The sequence below is a fragment of the Dendrobates tinctorius genome, unplaced genomic scaffold (assembly GCF_039654945.1).
Source record: "Dendrobates tinctorius isolate UK_male_01 unplaced genomic scaffold, ASM3965494v1 ptg000060l, whole genome shotgun sequence".
In the NCBI taxonomy this organism is placed as follows: Eukaryota; Metazoa; Chordata; class Amphibia; order Anura; family Dendrobatidae; genus Dendrobates; species Dendrobates tinctorius.
This window is the reverse complement of record NW_027361728.1, coordinates 85,632,294-85,650,548: the sequence shown is the minus strand read 5'-3', so window position 1 is coordinate 85,650,548 and position 18,255 is coordinate 85,632,294. Positions and strand designations below refer to the sequence as shown.

The 18,255-nt window shown below is 41.7% G+C and overlaps 1 protein-coding gene across 1 annotated transcript in view; it reads left to right on the top strand.

Annotated features, from left to right (window-relative positions):
* Positions 1-18,255, top strand: part of SLC9A9 (solute carrier family 9 member A9) — a 1,175,932-nt gene that overhangs the window by 29,368 nt on the left and 1,128,309 nt on the right. Inside the window, exon 2 of the mRNA XM_073579113.1 lies at positions 3,426-3,628. Within this exon, the coding sequence (XP_073435214.1) occupies positions 3,426-3,628 (203 nt within the window). The remainder of the gene's footprint in view (positions 1-3,425; positions 3,629-18,255) is intronic.

Genomic DNA, 18,255 nt, shown 5'->3' with positions numbered 1-18,255 from the left:
TTCCGTACAATCACTGAAAAGCACCTGAAGGATTATTAAACTACCTGATAGCAGTTTTCAGTATGTCAGGAGATGTTGTTTTAAAAATGGTATCACGTTTGGGGTTTTCCAATATATAGGACCCGTAAAGTCACTTCAAACCTGGATAAGTCCCTAAAAAAAATAATTTTGTAAATTTCCATGAAAAAATGAAAAATTGCTGCTACATTTTTAAACCTCCTAAAATACTAACAAAATGAAATAACATTTTACAAATGGTGCTGATGTAAAGCAGACATATGGGAAATATTATTTATTAATGTTTTGCAATGGTATGCCTGTCTGAATTAAAGGGATAATCATTCAAAGTTTGAAAATTGCAAATTTTTTTACATTTGTCAAATTTCTGATATTTTTTATAAATAAACCCAAAACATATCGACCTAAATTTACCATTATCATAAAGCATAATGTGTCACGAAAAAACTTTCTGAAAATCACTGGATTTTATTGAAGCGTTCCAGAGTTATTACCACATAAAGTGACACTTGTCAGATTTTTAAAATTTGTCTCTGTCACTAAGGGTATGTGCACGGTGTGGATTCTGCTGCGGTTCCACAGCGTTTCTGCAGCTGCGGGTCCGCAGCAGATTCTGCTGCATTGTACAGTACCTTTATTTCCTATGGAAATTATAAAACGCTGTGCACCTGCTGCGGATTTTTCCGCGCGGTTTTGCTGCGGTTTACAATCCGCAGCATGTCAATTGTTTGGTGCAGAAACGCTGCAGTTTTACACCTCATCCATTATGAGGTGTAGAACCGCAGATAAACCGCAGGACTTTTGTCCTGCGGATTTACCTGTGGTTTTCTCTCCAAAATCCGCACACCAAAAAAACTACGTGTGCACATAGCCTAAGGGGTTAAGAGAGGACTGGGGTCAGTACCAAAGTGCAGATTGGATTTGCCTTCACTTCCATACCCGGGATCCCTTTAAGAGGGGCCTTGGGTCAGAACTAAAGCGCTGAGTGGATTTGCCCTAACTTCCATACCGGTGATCCCTTTAAGAAAGCCTGGGATCAGAACCAGAGCGCTGGATGGATTTGCCCTGACTTGCATACCAATGATCCCTTTAATAGAACCCTGGGATCAGAATCAGAGCTCTGAGGGATTTGCCCTAACTTCTGTACAGGAGATCCCTTTAAGAAAGCCTGGGGTCAGTACCAGAGCATTTGAAGGCAATTGCCCTGACTTCCATACCGAGGATCCCTTTAAGAGAGGACTGTGCTCCTTTCTGGGGGGCAGACAATGGCTGGCAGCTTATGTTCCCGGGGATGCTAGATTCCTCCCACCATGTCAGTGTCTGCAGAGGTGTTGTCAAGTGGGAAAACTTGCTCATAGCAACCAATCACAGCTCAGCTTCTTTTAACCAGCTCTGGTGAAATGAGAGATGCTTAGTGATTGGTTGCAAGGAAAACTGTTGCTCATAGCAACCAATCACAGCTCAGCTTCCTTTGAACAGCTCTGTTGAAATGAAGGATGCTTCGTGATTGGTTGGTGATACACACATACATACATACAGTACAGATCAAAAGTTTGGACACACCTTCTCATTCAAAGAGTTTTCTTTATTTTCATGACTATGAAAATTGTAGATTCACTCTGAAGGCATCAGAACTATGAATTAACACATGTGGAATTATATAATTAACAAAAAAGTGTGAAACAACTGAAAATATGTCTTATATTCTAGGTTCTTCAAAGTAGCCACCTTTTGCTTTGATTACTGCTTTGCACACTCTTGGCATTCTCTTGATGAGCTTCAAGAGGTAGTCACCGGAAATGGTCTTCCAACAGTCTTGAAGGAGTTCCCAGAGATGCTTAACACTTGTTGGCCCTTTTGCCTTCACTCTGCGGTCCAGCTCACCCCAAACCATCTCGATTGGGTTCAGGTCTGGTGACTGTGGAGGCCAGGTCATCTGGCGTAGCACCCCATCACTGTCCTGCTTGGTCAAATAGCCCTTATGCAGCGTGGAGGTGTGTTTGGGGTCATTGTCCTGTTGAAAAATAAAAGATGGTCCAACTAAACGCAAACCGGATGGAGTCATGCCGCTGCAAGATGCTGTGGTAGCCATGCTGGTTCAGTATGCCTTCAGTTCTGAATAAATCCCCAACAGTGTCACCAGCAAAGCACCCCCACACCATCACACCTCCTCCTCCATGCTTCATGGTGGTAACCAGGCATGTAGAGTCCATCCGTTCACCTTTTCTGCGTCTCACAAAGACACTGTCGTTGGAACCAAAGATCTCAAATTTGGACTCATCAGACTAAAGCACAGATTTCCACTGGTCTAATGTCCGTTCCTTGTGTTCTTTAGCCCAAACAAGTATCTTCTGCTTGTTGCCTGTCCTTAGCAGTGGTTTCCTAGCAGCTATTATACCATGAAGGCCTGCTGCACAAAGTCTCCTCTTAACAGTTGTTGTAGAGATGTGTCTGCTGCTAGAATTCTGTGTGGCATTGACCTGGTCTCTAATCTGAGCTGCTGTTAACCTGCGATTTCTGAGGCTGGTGACTCGGATGAACTTATCCTCTGCAGCAGAGGTGACTCTTGGTCTTCCTTTCCTGGGGCGGTCCTCATGTGAGCCAGTTTCTTTGTAGCGCTTGATGGTTTTTGCCACTGCACTTGGGGACACTTTCAAAGTTTTCCCAATTTTTCAGACTGACTGACCTTCATTTCTTAAAGTAATGATGGCCACTCATTTTTCTTTACTTAGCTGTTTTTTTTCTTGCCATAATACAAATTCTAACAGTCTATGCAGTAGGACTATCAGCTGTGTATTCACCAGACTTCTGCACAACACAACTGATGGTCCCAACTCCATTTATAAGACAAGAAATCCCACTTATTAAACCTGACAGGGCACACCTGTGAAGTGAAAGTCATTTCCGGTGACTACCTCTTGAAACTCATCAAGAGAATGCCAAGAGTGTGCAAAGCAGTAATCAAAGCAAAAGGTGGCTACTTGGAAGAACCTAGAATATAAGACATATTTTCAGTTGTTTCACACTTTTTTGTTAATTATATAATTCCACATGTGTTAATTCATAGTTTTGATGCCTTCAGAGTGAATCTACAATTTTCATAGTCATGAAAATAAAGAAAACTCTTTGAATGAGAAGGTGTGTCCAGCCTTTTGGTCTGTACTGTACATACATACATACATTCAGTTTTATATATAGAGATTACAGACTGTTTGGCTTGAGATGGCAGCTGATTCTCTTTTCTGTACGGCTTTATCTAATTCCTCCCTGTCCTCAGTTTTATTTGTTCTTTTATTTTCTTCATACATTTGCGTTTAGTGGGAATATTTAGGATGCTGGAATATTGCCACAACCTTTATGTATTAAAAGATGATTATGAACACCACTATTCTTCGTTGTGCTTGCAGGTTTGGTGATGGGATTGATAATACGTTATGCCACAAAATCCCACGAAGAGGAGAATGGGGCCGTCTATGCCTGTGAGAGCTTGAAGACCAACCCTACAACCCTTCTTATTAATATCACACACCATGTTTATCAGTATGAATATCGGGGAGAAATCAACAAGCACAACATCCATAACGACCAAGGAAATGCCATTCTACAAAAGGTACTGTAGGAGAGATCTGAAAAGATGTTTTGCACATGGGTATGGGAAGGACCGCGCCATAATCTCTTACTGGGGAGGTAATGTATGGCTGTGCATTTCTCCTGCAGCAGGAAATTCATGTGGGGCTAAGTCCACCCATGGCGCCCAGAAGGGAAGGAGAAGTGTGGACCATCTTACTGTCCCTTTTATTAATAGACTAGATTAAGGCCCGATGCTATCGCATCGGGAGGATAGTGATGTAGCGTTGACCATGTGTTGTGCGGCACTGTGAGCAGCACACCTTGAGAAGGAGATGTGGTGAACAGCCATCCCGCACATCTCTTTAGCTGTTCACAAAAACCCGGCCCTGTTAAAAGAGGAAATGACATATCTCAGCAGCAAATATGATGCTGGACGTTGACATCCAGGTTCATATCACCAAATGAAAGAATTTTGATGATACACATCTCCCCTTTTATACTTAATGTGTGTTACAGTAATATTGAGAATTATGTGTAAATGTATCACACCTATGTTTTTATGTGGATAGGGTATTTACATAGTGAGCCTCAAGAGGGACAGTATTACTGATGTATGTAAAGTGCTATTGAAATAATAGTACTCTATAAATAAATAAAAAAAATAATTATTATTACCTAAGTTATGTAGGTATGTGTTAGCTATGTAGTTGCAATCTACGTATGTGTGCCTACATTTTTTTTGTTTTTGTATTTTTATTTATTTTTTTTAATCTATATATACCTATACCTATGTATGTTTTTATGGATTTAAATATGTCTATGACATATATGTGAAAGAGATAATTAGTGTAAGATATATCTATCTGCTTAGAATATCTATATATATATAACATATATCAAGCTATGTATAGAAGTCTTAGAAGTCTATTATCTATATCTATTTAGAATGTAACTATCATTTATATATCTATATATCTATCCATTCCAGGACCAACTTAAATAGTTTAAAGTAAGACATTTTTGTAAACGACATTTCTAGTGAAGATTTTGGGCTATTAGGTAGCAATTGTCCTTGAAGTGGTGTATCCACCACTTTGACCCTAACATTGCTGCGTTGCTTTACTCGGGAGAATGCAACATACAATTGTCCATGGGGAAATACAGGTTCGGGCAAAAAAATGCCAACTCGATTGAGGGTCTGTCCTTGGGATTTGTTAATGGTCAGAGCAAAAGCAGGTTTTAGAGGAAACTGTCGACGTTTTAATTTAAAAGGTAACCCAGTTTCTGAAGGACACAAATCGATGCGTGGAATAAATACAATGTCTTCTTCAGCTGAGCCAGTAATCACTTTAGCCTGTATGATGTTGCGGAGTAAGGCAATGACAATGAGGCGAGTGCCATTGCAGAGACCTTTCTTGGTGTTTAGGTTTCTTAATAGCATCACAATGGTGCCAATTTTAAGTTTTAAGAGATGTGATGGCATTCCTGATGGTGTCAGAGAGTTTAAAAATTCAACTGGGTAGTTTTCACATTCCTCTGCCTCATCAGCATCGACAGAATCATCGCTTGTATATACAGTATAATCACCACTGATGCGATCCATTACTTTACAGTTCAGAAAATCGACGTCATCATTTTTTGGACATAGTATAGCATGTGATGCAGCAGTGTTGAGGCTTTGTTTGTCATTAACATCAATGCAAATATGGTCTCCAAAGATCTCGGTTACTATAGAGCCAGTGCAAAGCATGTCTGGAGGAATTTCAATGACATCCTCTCCAAGGTTATGTTCATTAGACAGCTCACCATTTCCAAGTTTAAGCAACCAAGTGCTGTATTCAGGATCAGTGGAGCGCATGTTGTTGATTAGCGGTAGTCTGGTAAAATGTTGCCAATGTTGTGAATATTTAATGCAGGAATCTACAATGTCTATTCTTGTTCCATGAGCGATGACGGGAAGACATTGTCTGAAGTCTCCTCCAAGAACAATAACTTTACCTCCAAACGGTGTTTTATTTTTTTCAGCAACATTTGTTGTCATGATGTCATGTAGAAGTCTATCTATCACATTCAATGCATGTTTTTGGACCATAGTGCACTCATCAATAATAAAAAGTTTTGTACTCTGTAAATGTTTTCCTGCATTTGTATCGTTTTTAATCCTGGAAACGGATGTTTCGTTGATCGGAATAGGTATGCCATAGAGAGAGTGGATTGTTCGGCCTCCTTGTATCAAGTTAGATGCTATTTCTGTTGTCGCTGCAGGTGAGACAATTTCTCCTTGTCCAATTAAATGATGTGTAAGTAGATGGTATAGGTAGGTCTTTCCACTGCCACCAGGTCCGTCGAGAAAAAAGCACTTTGGTGTTAAACTGCTATTTTGTAAAGCTTCAGTAATGACATCATAGGCAAAAAGTTGCTCCTGATTAAGAGTTTCTTTCATCTCTGCAGCTTTTTTTAACTCATAATCCTTATCATATTGTTTAAGGAGGTGTTTAATATTTTTTGCTGGGTAAATTGAAATCAGCAAAAGTTTTTCCATGGACTATGAGGACATCTTGGACATCTTTCATAGCATATCCTTCACAAACGATACACTCTTCAGTGTCGCTGTGGTATGTATCACAGTAGTCTTGTAAAAAATGGTCCTTAGCCCCTTAAGCCCCAAGGGTGGTTTGCACGTTCATGACCGGGCCAATTTTTACAATTCTGACCACTGTCCCTTTATGAGGTAATAACTCTGAAACGCTTCCATGGATCCCAGTTATTATGATATTGTTTTCTCGTGACATATTGTACTTCATGTTAGTGGTAAAATTTCATTTAAATAACTTGCGTTTATTTGTGAAAAAAACGGAAATTTGGCGAAAATTTTAACCACATTCAAAAAGTTTATTAACCCTTTAGGTGCGTCACAGGAATTTTTTGAATATTTAAAAAAAATGAACATTTAACTTTTTTTCACAAAAAAAATACTTCAGGTTCAATTTTTTTTTATTTTACCAAGGGTAACAGGAGAAATTGGACTGCAACATTTATTTTGCAATTTGTCCTGAATACGCTGATACCTGATATGTAGGGGGGAACCACTGTTTCGGCGCATGGGTGAGCTCAGAAGGGAAGGAGCACCGTTTGACTTTTTCAATGCAAAATTGGCTGGAATTCAGATTGGACGCCATGTCACGTTTGGAGAGCCCCTGATGTACCTAAACAGTGGAAACCCCCCACAAGTGACCCCATTTTGGAAACTAGACCCCCCCCAAGGAACTTATCTAGATATATGGTGAGAACTTTGAACCCACAAGGGCTTCACAGAAGTTTATAACGTACAGCGGTACAATTAAAAAATCATATTTTTTCCACAAAAATGATCTTTTCACCCCCAATTTTTATTTTCCCAAGGGTAAAAGGACCCTAAAAGTTATTGTGCAATTTGTCCTGAGTACGCTGATACCCCACATGTGGGGGTAAACCACTATTTGGGCGCATGGCAGAACTCAGAAGGGAAGCAGCTCCATTTGACGTTTTTGGCTGGAATTGAGATCGGACACCATGTCGCGATTGGAAAACCCTTGATGTACCAAAACAGTGGAAACCCCCCACAAATGATGCCATTTTGGAAACTAGACCCCCCAAGGAACTTATCTAGATGTGTGGTGAGCACTTTGACCCCTACAGTTAACGCCCGGGCGTGAAAATAAAAAAATCGTATTTTTTGCACAAGCATGATCTTTTAGTCACCAATTTTTTTTATTTTCCCAAGTGTACCAGGAGAAAACTGGTTGTTGTCCAATTTGTTCTGAGTACGCTGATACCCCATATGTGGGAGAAAACTACTGTATGGGCACACATCAGGTCTCGGAAGGGAAGTAGTGACGTTTTGGAATGCAGACTTTGATGGAATGGTCTGCGGGTGTCATGTTGCTTTTGGAGAGCCCCTAATTTACCTAAACAGTGGAAACCCCCCACAAATGACCCCATTTTGGAAACTAGACCCCGTACGGAACTTATCTAGATGTGTGGTGAGCACTTTGAACCCTCAAGGGCTTCACAGAAGTTTATAATGCCCGAGCATGAAAATAAAAACATTGTATTTTTTCCACAAACATGATCAATTAGCCCCCAGTTTTTTTATTTTCCCAAGGGTAACAGGATAAATTGGACCCCAAAAGTTGTTGTACAATTTGTCCTGAGTACGCTGATACCCCATATGTGGGAGAAAACTACTGTATGGGCACACGTCGGGTCTCGGAAGGGAAGTAGTGACGTTTTGGAATGCAGACTTTGATGGAATGGTCTGTGGGTGTCGTGCGTTTGGAGAGCCCCTGATGTACCTAAACTATTGAAACCCCCCACAAGTGACCCCACTTTGGAAACTAGACCCCCCACGTAACTTATCTAGATGTGTAGTGAGCACTTTGAACCCCCAAGTGCTTCACAGAAGTTTATAACGCCCGGGCGTGAAAATAAAAAAATCTTTTTTTCCACAAGAATGATATTTTTGCCCCCTATTTTTTATTTTCCTAAGGGTAACAGGAGAAATTGGACCCCAAAAGTTGTTTTGCAATGTCCTGAGTAGGCTGATACCCCATATGTGGGGGTAAAACACTATTTGGGTGCATGGCAGAGCTTGGAAGGGAAGGAGCACCATTTGACTTTTTCAACTCAGAATTGGCTGGAATTGAGATCAGAAACCAAAAACCAGCATTTCATGAATTTCTTTTGGGGGGGTGCATTTACACCGTTCTGCGTGCGATAAAATTGATAAAGCCCTTTTATTCTTCGGGTCAGTACAGTTACAGCGATACCTCATTTAGGTCTTTTTTTATGTTTTGTCGGTTTTATGCAATGAAAACTATTTTATATAAAAAATAATTATTTTTGCATCGCTTTATTCTGTGAGCTATAACTTTTTTATTTTTTCGCTGATGATGCTGTATTGTAGCTCCTTTTTTGTGGGACAAGATGATGTTTTCAGTGGTACCATGGATATATATATGCGTCTTTTTGATTGCGCGTTATTGCACTTTTTGTTCAGCGGTATGATAATAAATCATTATTTTTTGCTTTGTTTTTTATTTTCCGCTAAAGGAGGTAACTAATGGGACAGTTTTATAGGGCAGGTCGTTACGGACGCGGCGATACCAAATATGTGTACTTTTATTGTTTTGGGGTTTTTTTTTCAAAAAATGAATTTATTGGGGGAATATTTTTTTTTTTTCTAATTTATTTGGTGACTTTTTTAAAATTATTTTAACACTTTTTTTTTTTACTTTATTACATTGTCCCAGGTGGGACATCACTGTCCTGTGACAGATCGCTGATCTGTTACAACACAGATCACTGTGACAGATCAGCGATCTGTCACAGGCAGTGCAGCAGGCTTCCTCGTGCCTGCGCTTTGCAGGCACTGAGGAAGCCGGCTCCCTGCAGGCCCCCGAAGGTCCCCGTCACCATCTTGGATTCGGGGGCCAGCAGGGAAGGAGCCCCCCGCAGCAGCGCTGCACATTGCGCTGCCATGGGGGGCTCAGGGAAGCACGGAGGGAGCCCCCTCCCTGCCGATGCTTCCCTTTAACCCCCGGTACACCGCGGTCATGTTTGATCGCGGTGTGCAAGGGGTTAACGTGTCGGGGGCGGTCCGTGACCGCCCCTGACACATTGTGCCGGGTGTCAGCTTTGATAATCAGCTGACACCCGGCTGCGATCAGCAGCGCTCACCACAAGGGCGCAGCTGATCGCTATGACATACTATCCCGTCCCTGGGAATTAAGTCTCAGGGCACATGGACGGGATAGTACGTCATATGGGATTAATGGGTTAAACTCATTCCACAATTCAAGTGGATTACTGGGGGGGGCAAAAATACAGATATAAGCAAACATGTCTCTAAGTTGGGAAGGCATGTTAAGAATGCAAGCATCTCTTAAAGTATGTCTCCAGATGCTATCATCGAATAATGATCCGAGTGCTAATGCAGCATCCTTAAAGGTTTCTTGCATAACTCCATTGACGGTTTTAATACTGTCAAAACTGGTAGCAGCTTTTACATGCAGTAACAACAAACGTAAATAATAGCGTTCTTGGTCTTTCACACTAACAGTATACATTCTTCCAATAACTGTGAGACCCAGTCATTTTCTTTGTTCCCATGTGCCTTGTTTCCAAATGTAGTGTTCTGGAATTTCGTGGTAGAAATAGTTATGTGCATTGTGGTTGATCTTATTAAGGGTGAAATACGCCATAAGTGTAGATTTGGAATTGAGCTTTTGATAGATGTTGCCTGCAGAGTCATTCTCATGAAAATAGAGTGGTTGAGAATTAGGCAGATGTACGGCTAGGCGAATGATGGCATGAGATTATTTATGCATAGGAAAAGCAAATATCCGCCATGCAGCCTCAGGTGCACTAACTTATCTGGTATCCGTAAATTGGTGTGTTTCATAATGTTGGATGTTATTTTGGGAAATTTCAAGGTTGGCTTTGTCATGTCCTTTGTAGACGTATTTAAATAAATTTTTTACACTTTGAATGGAAGCACATATTACTACATTAATATGGCACTTGTATTTGGTGAGTAAAAATGGGTTATATGGAACTACCCATGAATTGTCAATCGTCTTAGAATGGTGTTCATATGTTTTGCCAATGGGTCTGCGGTAAGTAGGATAGCCGTCCTTTTCTTTGATGGTATATGGTTGGTATTGTTTAGGGAAACCTTTGCTACACTTTCCAAGATCCATACAGGGAGAATTAGGATTGTGTTCTCCACAGGGACCATGAATCATGTGTTGAAGAACAATGTTATGGAGCTGAGGGTAGATTGTTTCATCAAGTATTTCAGCCCAGACTATATTGTCTATGTCCGCCTCAGTCTGTAATTTAGACAGGCTGTCAAGAATAATTAAAATATGAGCGTGTGGGAGACCACGCTTCTGAAATTCAATGACATGGACCATTGCAGTGACGTTTCCAAATAATCCACTGCTAATGTCTTTTAAGAGGGATTCCAGTTTAATTTTAAAGACGCGTGCAACCAAGTCTGGTCTGTGTTCAACACGCTGCCACGGTTCTAAATGTGTAGTAATCTCACTCCACTTAGAATTACATGTCATGGTGATAAAAAGATCTGGTTGACCATACTTCGTAACAATAGCCATAGCATCCTGGTAGCGCTGCTGCATGTTTCTTGGACTGCCTTCAAAAGAAGATGGTAAAATGACAGTTTTTCCAATAGGGATGCCCTTTTGAACCGATTTTTTGAGTAGATGTTCTTGAAAGAGGCAGTAATCCTCCACTTTTAAATCTTTTTGGTGGTTGCGGATGTAATGTAGGCGATTAGCTTCGATTTTGACATAAGCATCTACTAAATATTGCTGTATTAGCTTACCTCCATTGAGGAGTGGATTAAAGTAATTTCTGACAGATAACATATAGCAAATAGTTTTGGAGTTGTGTGATCCTCCGTGGACTTTTGCCTTGTTTGAGTCCATCATGCCATCCTTGGTCTCCATAAGGGAAAAATATTGGATAGAGGAGGGCATCCAAATTGCTATGGAGAATGCTAATTTGTTGTGTTTTTGGAGCTAAAGGGTTGTGGGGATCAGGTTTTAAATAAATTAATATGTCTCTATTGAAAGGTGGCTCACCATTGTCATTTTGAAACACGACTGCTACTTCACTGACAGTGGAATTATTGTAGCGTCGAGGGTCTTGAGTACGATCTTGTTTAATAGCCATAGTGATGTTTGGCATGACAGTTCCGTTTTGTAGAGATTTAATTTTTTCTTGTTCTTCCACATCACGTAACATTTGATAAGCTGCCACAAAAGGATTAATAGTTTGGATTTGAAAGGCAATAATGTTCATCAATGTAGGATGACATTTTTGATTTTCTTTACATCGTAAGCGTTGTTCGTTTGCGGTAGCGGTATCGAGAATGTAAAGTTGGGCAAATGCGCGTTGTTGGTCATCTGAGGGATGTAGTGTTCCAGTTCTATGATAGATCTGCCCATGTATGCGGAAACAGTATGGGCCATATCCAGGAGGTGGTGAAATATTTGCACCCATGGAGGCAAAAGCAAAGGAACTGTTAATACTTCGAATATTATCCATGAAATTTTTGCTAAATTCACTTTGCCCTTTCAGCAAACGTGTAAAGACATCAGGATATTGTAGTATGGGTACATGGACTTTACCCTTCTGACAGCAGAACGTAAATTTGTTATCAGAAGGTATCTCTGCTACAAAATGCAAAGCTTGGCAATGCTCAAATACATGGGTCATGTCACTACAGCTGTGTTCAGTAATACTATTTTCATCATTAGTGAAAATGTTAGGTTGTAGTAGAAGTGCATGTCCAACCGGGGGGGTGCGCCTAGTTTTGAGACCAACGCATATTTGTCTTGGTTGCACTTTCTACGAGCTAACTGTTGCAGCTTGTATGTGAAGAAACTGCGTCGGTATTGACTAATGGTGGTATTGATTGCTGATTAGTTATGTCAGTGAACGGCATATAGGATGAAGTTTGGTAGTAACTTGTTCCACATGCTGATGTGGAAGCATCCTGTTGTGAGTCTAATAATATTGATGAGGAAGAAGCCGTCTGTTGTCGGCGGTGACGGCGTGCAAAGGCTTCTTCAGCCAATCTAATGGATTTAGAGTTAGGGGATTCGTGTGTGAGGCGACGGCGTTTATAAGCCTTAATCTTGTCAAGGCGATGGTGTTTTTCCTCAGGAGTCTCATTAGCACGGCGTTATTTTTGTCGTAGTGCTAAAGCTGCTTTCCTTTCACTGGCATTGGCATACTTTTTGTTATGACTCATGTTGGCAGTTATCTGGCAGTGAAGAAGGCGTCCTGGAGTATTTTAGTGTAAACAGATACTAGTTGGCCCTGTAATTGTCCAGCAGTAGTTATGAAGTGGTAGCGGCAAATTGGCCCTGTAATTGCCCAGCAGTAATTATGAAGTGGTAACGGCAAATTGACCCTGTAATTGCCCAGCAGTAGTTATGAAGTGGTAGCGGCAAATTGGCCCTGTAATTGCCCAGCAGTAGTTATGAAGTGGTAGCGGCAAATTGGCCCTGTAATTGCCCAGCAGTAGTTATGAAGTGGTAGTGGCAAATTGGCCCTGTAATTGCCCAGCAGTAGTTATGAAGTGGTAACGGCAAATTGGTCCTGAAATTGCCCAGCAGTAGTTATGAAGTGTTAGCGGCAAATTGACCCTGTAATTGCCCAGCAGTAGTTATGAAGTGGTAGCGGCAAATTGGCCCTGTAATTGCCCAGCAGTAGTTATGAAGTGGTAGCGGCAAATTGGCCCTGTAATTGCCCAGCAGTAGTTATGAAGTGGTAACGGCAAATTGGCCCTGTAATTGCCCAGCAGTAGTTATGAAGTGGTAACTGCAAATTGGCCCTGTAATTGCCCAGCAGTAGTTATGAAGTGGTAGAGGCAAATTAGCCCTGTAATTGCCCAGCAGTAGTTATGAAGTGGTAGAGGCAAATTAACCCTGTAATTTCCCAGCAGTAGTTATGAAGTGGTAGAGGCAAATTGGCCCTGTAATTGCCCAGCAGTAGTTATGAAGTGGTAGCGGCAAATTGGCCCTGTAATTGCCCAGCAGTAGTTATGAAGTGGTAGAGGCAAATTGGCCCTGTAATTGCCCAGCAGTAGTTATGAAGTGGTAGAGGCAAATTGGCCCTGTAATTAGACACCGGCAGTGAACAGGCAGAGGAGCAAGGCAGCAGTAGTTATGAAGTGGTAGAGGCAAATTGGCCCTGTAATTAGACACCGGCAGTGAACAGGCAGAGGAGCAAGGCAGCTGTAGTTATGAAGTGGTAGAGGCAAATTGGCCCTGTAATTAGACACCGGCAGTGAACAGGCAGAGGAGCAAGGCAACACGTCCGCACAGCAAGTCGGCGTGAGGTAAATGACAAAATTCCACGGGATCCAAGATGGCGTCGGCGAAATCTCACGAGATTTCGCCGACGCCATCCTGGATCCCGACGTCGTTCACGCCGGCGACATGTTCTTGCGGCGATGCCATCTTGAGTATCACGGGATTTCGCCGATCCAAGATGGCGTCGCCGCAAGAACATGTCGCCGGCGTGGACGACATCGGGATCCAAGATGGCACTGGCGGAAGAAGATGTCGGGGATCGTGGAGCAGCGGTGATGACGGCGTGAGTATGAGAAACGGAGTGAGAGAAAGGTTCGTGGGTCTTGCCGCTTACACCTAAAGAACATCTCTAGAATCCGCCCTTTTCTCACCATGGAAGCATCAAAAGCCCTCACTGTCGCCTGATCCATTCCCGCCTGCACTACTGTAATGCTCTATTAATTGGCCTCCCCTCACTCGACTTTCCCCTCTCCAGTCCATCCTTAATGCATCAGCCAGGGTCGTCCATCTGGCTAATCAGTACTCGGATGTGTCCGTTCTTCGCCAGTCGTTATACTGGCTGCTCATTCATTATAGGATCCAGTTCAAAGTACTTGTTCCACCCACAAAGCCCTCCACAGTGTGGCACCCCTCTACATCTCCTCCCTCATTTCTGTCCATCTGCCTAACCAACCGCTGCATTCTGCAAACGATTTTCACCTGACCTCTGCACAAATCCGCACCTCCCACTCCCGACACCAAGACTCCTCGCGCGTTGTGCTAATCCTCTGGAATGCTGTACCCCAAGAAATTAGGACCAGCCACAACTTGCACAATTTTAGGCACTCCCTCAAAACACATTTGTTCAGAGCGGCTTATCACGTTCCCTAATCAAAGTCATTTTATGTGTAAATGTGTGTGTAGCCCATTCACTATCTCTATCTATCCCCCGCTCCCTCAAGACGGCTGGACCATCATTGTAAATACATCACTGTAAATACACACCTGTACTCTGTATCTCTCCCACCTCATTGTACATTGTAAGCTCTCACGAGCATGGTCGTCATATTTTGCTTTAATTATTGTACTATTGGTAACGTTGCTACTTCTGACTGTTTGAAACTGTTAAACTGTAAAGCGCTGCGGAATATGTTGGCGCTATATAAGGATTATTATTATTTTTTCTGGTTGCAAGGAAAGATTCCTGCAGCTGTTGGAGAGGACAGGGAGCTTCTGACAATGATGCTTCTTAAATTTTGGGGCTACCTAAAACACAGTAGAGGGGGGTCTGGACATATGGATTGTAATCGGGCATCTTTTTGTAGTAAAGGTTGCAATTTCCATGCAGCTCCCCTTAGCACCTCCAGATTTGGATTGTAGGTGACCACTAGAGGCACCCGGTTATTTCCATCTTTAGCTTTGTAATATAGCAGGATATTCCTTGATATTCTGGTGGCTCTTGGTTTTCCATAATAGAAGGAAATTAGATTAGTCTGACATGCTGGCTCTGGTTCATTTGCCCTTCTCCAATTTTCTGGGACTTCTGCTTTCCAGGATTTTTCAAAGATTCTGGCTAGTGGTTCTGCAATTTTGTTTGCTAACTCTTTCAGTACCCTAGGATGTAATTCATATGCACCAGGAGATTTAAATTAATTTAAATTATCTAAGTATTCCCTCACCATCTCTCTGTGGATAGTGTGGATTCTTTTATTCGTTCGATGGCACCATAAAGATCAGTTGATGTTACAATTGCTTTCTTAAAGAACAGAGGGAAAATAGGAATTTAAAAGTATGGCCTTCTCAACATCATTTTTGACCACTTCACCCTTTTCATTCTGTAAAAATCCGATATCATCTTTGACTTTTTTCTTTTGCTTTTGACATATCTCAAAATCCTTTTTTACTGCTTTTGGTCTCCCTTGCAAGCCTCACTTCATTACTGGCTTTAGCTTTTCTAACTTTTGCCCTGCATTCCCTGCAAATAGCATTATATTCTTCATTAGATATGTCCCTCTCTTTTATCATGTCTTTTTTCCTTTTTAACAAGTGATTAAGTTCTGTGTTCATGTACCCTGGTCTTTTCGGTATTATTACCGATTGTGCGCTGAGAATTTAATTTAGCAAAATATACCATCTTTTTTGGATATTTCTCTCCTTTAGAATATCCAGCCATTGTACTTTTCCTACCCTCTTTCTGAGTCCATTAAAATCTGCCTTTCTGAAGTCCAACTTTAATGTCTGAGTCGCCGCTGGTCTTCCTTCTCTTGTAATCCAAAATTCGAGGATATCATGATTGTTGTCTTCTAAATTCTCAGCCATCTTTACTTCCTAAACCATTTCCTCCCTGTTGGTAAGAATTAGATCCAAGATTGCAGATACGCTTGTTCTCTCTTCTACCTTTTGAAAGATAATCAATGGGTCAGTGCTGATGGCCAATTTTTTTTTTTTTTTTTAATTTAGTTATTTATTTTTTGACAGAATCTGATTGTGAAAAAATTGGAGCATGATGCAATTTCAGTGAAATTGGATGGGTTCCAGAAAAACATCGGATGCCGTACTGAGCCACAGGACAGCTTTCGATATTTTTTTTTTTACTTTTTTATGGATACAGTAGCTGTTAGTTGTCATAACCGTCTTTTAAACCGCCAGTTGCAGCATTTCAGAATCCAACATACCTGGTTAAGTTCATTCATCCAGTGCCTGATACGTGCTGCCTGTGAAACGGGCAGCATTCGTCAGGTTCGCTTTTAAGAATTACTTAATATTCTATTTGTCTTACAAATCAGACGTGCAAACTTGTATGTTCCTACATTGTTTTTTGTAATGTATCCTTAAGCTGCATTTCATTAAAATGAGTTAAATAGATGGCCTAAAATGGCATAAAAAATATATTGATCTTTTCATCAAAAACACAAGTCCAATTCTTGTTAGTTGTCATAGGACAAAAGAAAACAGCCGCACTCAACGAGACTTGTAGAATTGCAAAAAAGAGTTTGTGTTTATTACATGTACAGGCAATGATCACCACAGATGGCGACAGGGCGCCCATACTACATACAAACCGTGGAGGAGTCTACTTGGACCCAATTTGTGTTTGACTTCCCACACTCTTAAGTGAGGTTTGACAAAGACCCGGACAGGGTTGAAACGTTACCTTGTTTTCACTTATTTGTTTTCCCTGTGGTGATCATTGCCTGTACATGTTATCAACACAAACTCTTTTTTGCAATTCTACAAGTCTCCGTTGAGTTCGGCTGTTTTCGCCCTTGGTTACTGTTACTGGACTTGGTCCATGTTCAGCCTGCACCTACATTAGAGAAGAGTGCGCATCATTTATTTTCTAGCAAAGGACAAGAGAAGACAAACTCTGCTGATCTCCTACAGCTGATACCTTTGCATAAGAATAAGTCAGTGAAACTTTTTGTTTCGTACTAAAGGATCCTTACATGGCTCTGTCAGTGGTCTCCTGACATCTCTAAAATGGCTACCATGATCAGGCTTAGCACAAGCCACTCCAATTACAAGATGCATGGGTTGACTTGGCTTTCACCCTTTGATCCCTGTACAGGATCTTGACTTACACAGGGGTGCCTGGCTTGGTGCCACGGAGTCAGCCGATATCTGATGATGCAGGCTTGCAGGAGTTGACAGATAGACAGGTCGAACCCTGGAGGACACCCAAGGTAGAAAATCAGAAGGCAAAAGAATGGTCAGACAACAGGAATATGTCAATTAAGCAGGAGCAGCGAATGCAGGACTGAAGCATGGTAGCACTAACTATATCTGGAAGCTCCCAGCCCTAAGCTGGGAGTATTGGTAGGATATGGAGCTGTCCATATAGCCAAAACATGGAACTGACTACTTAGCTGGACAGCACACACACCCATACTTCTAGACTGTATGGCACTAAATGTCTCAGCCACCCCAGGCTCAGTGGCTGGGCAGAGTGCGTGTGGCTAGAGCTTCTGGTCTCAAATTCTCTACCATCACCAGCGCCGCCTGCAGAATGAATATGGTGGTGCCTTGTGACAGAAGCAGAAGTCGTGGGAGCAGGTCCTGGAGGAGATGTGATGACAAGGAGCTTCTATATAGCTATTGTTGGAGATTGACTATACTTATCTGTTTCATGAACTTGCAGCAATTTATTGTATTTTTAATATTTTTTTCTTAGTATATTATGTAAATGCTGTGTATTATGTAAAGGCGGCTGCTTTACCCTCCTCAACGAGCCTTGTGTAAACTGTGCATGACATGTGGTCTGATGACAGGACGGCACAAGCTGCTGGTTGTGCAATACGTCAGTGTTGTGGGAAATGGGTATGAGACCTGTTCACCACATGGTATAAAGCGCTGACGAGGAGGCTGCTGAATAGCACTTCCTGTTTATCTGCACTCGCCCACGGGGTCAGCTATAGAAATTCTGGAACTATTGCTGAATTGACAGGAAGAAAAACAGAATAAAAAGGAAATAGTGAAGGCAAGGAAGTGATTAAAGCCAAATCACATGCTTATTTTGTAGGAACTGCAAGTATAAAGGGATTCTCCCTTTACTCACATTCATGTCATTCACAGCCATCCTCTAGGACCCCCATTGTCCTGTATGCATGGTCACCATTTCTAGTTTATGGTAGATACAGAAACAGATAAGTGAATGCACTAAGCCCATGTCCCTCTCACCATGAGGGTGAGTGAACCCGCACTCCTGTTCTCAAGAGGCCCTTATTCTTGGGAACAGAGGGAGTATCAACACGCAGACCCTCATCAATCCCACATACTGTATATGCCGGGACTGTCTGATGTG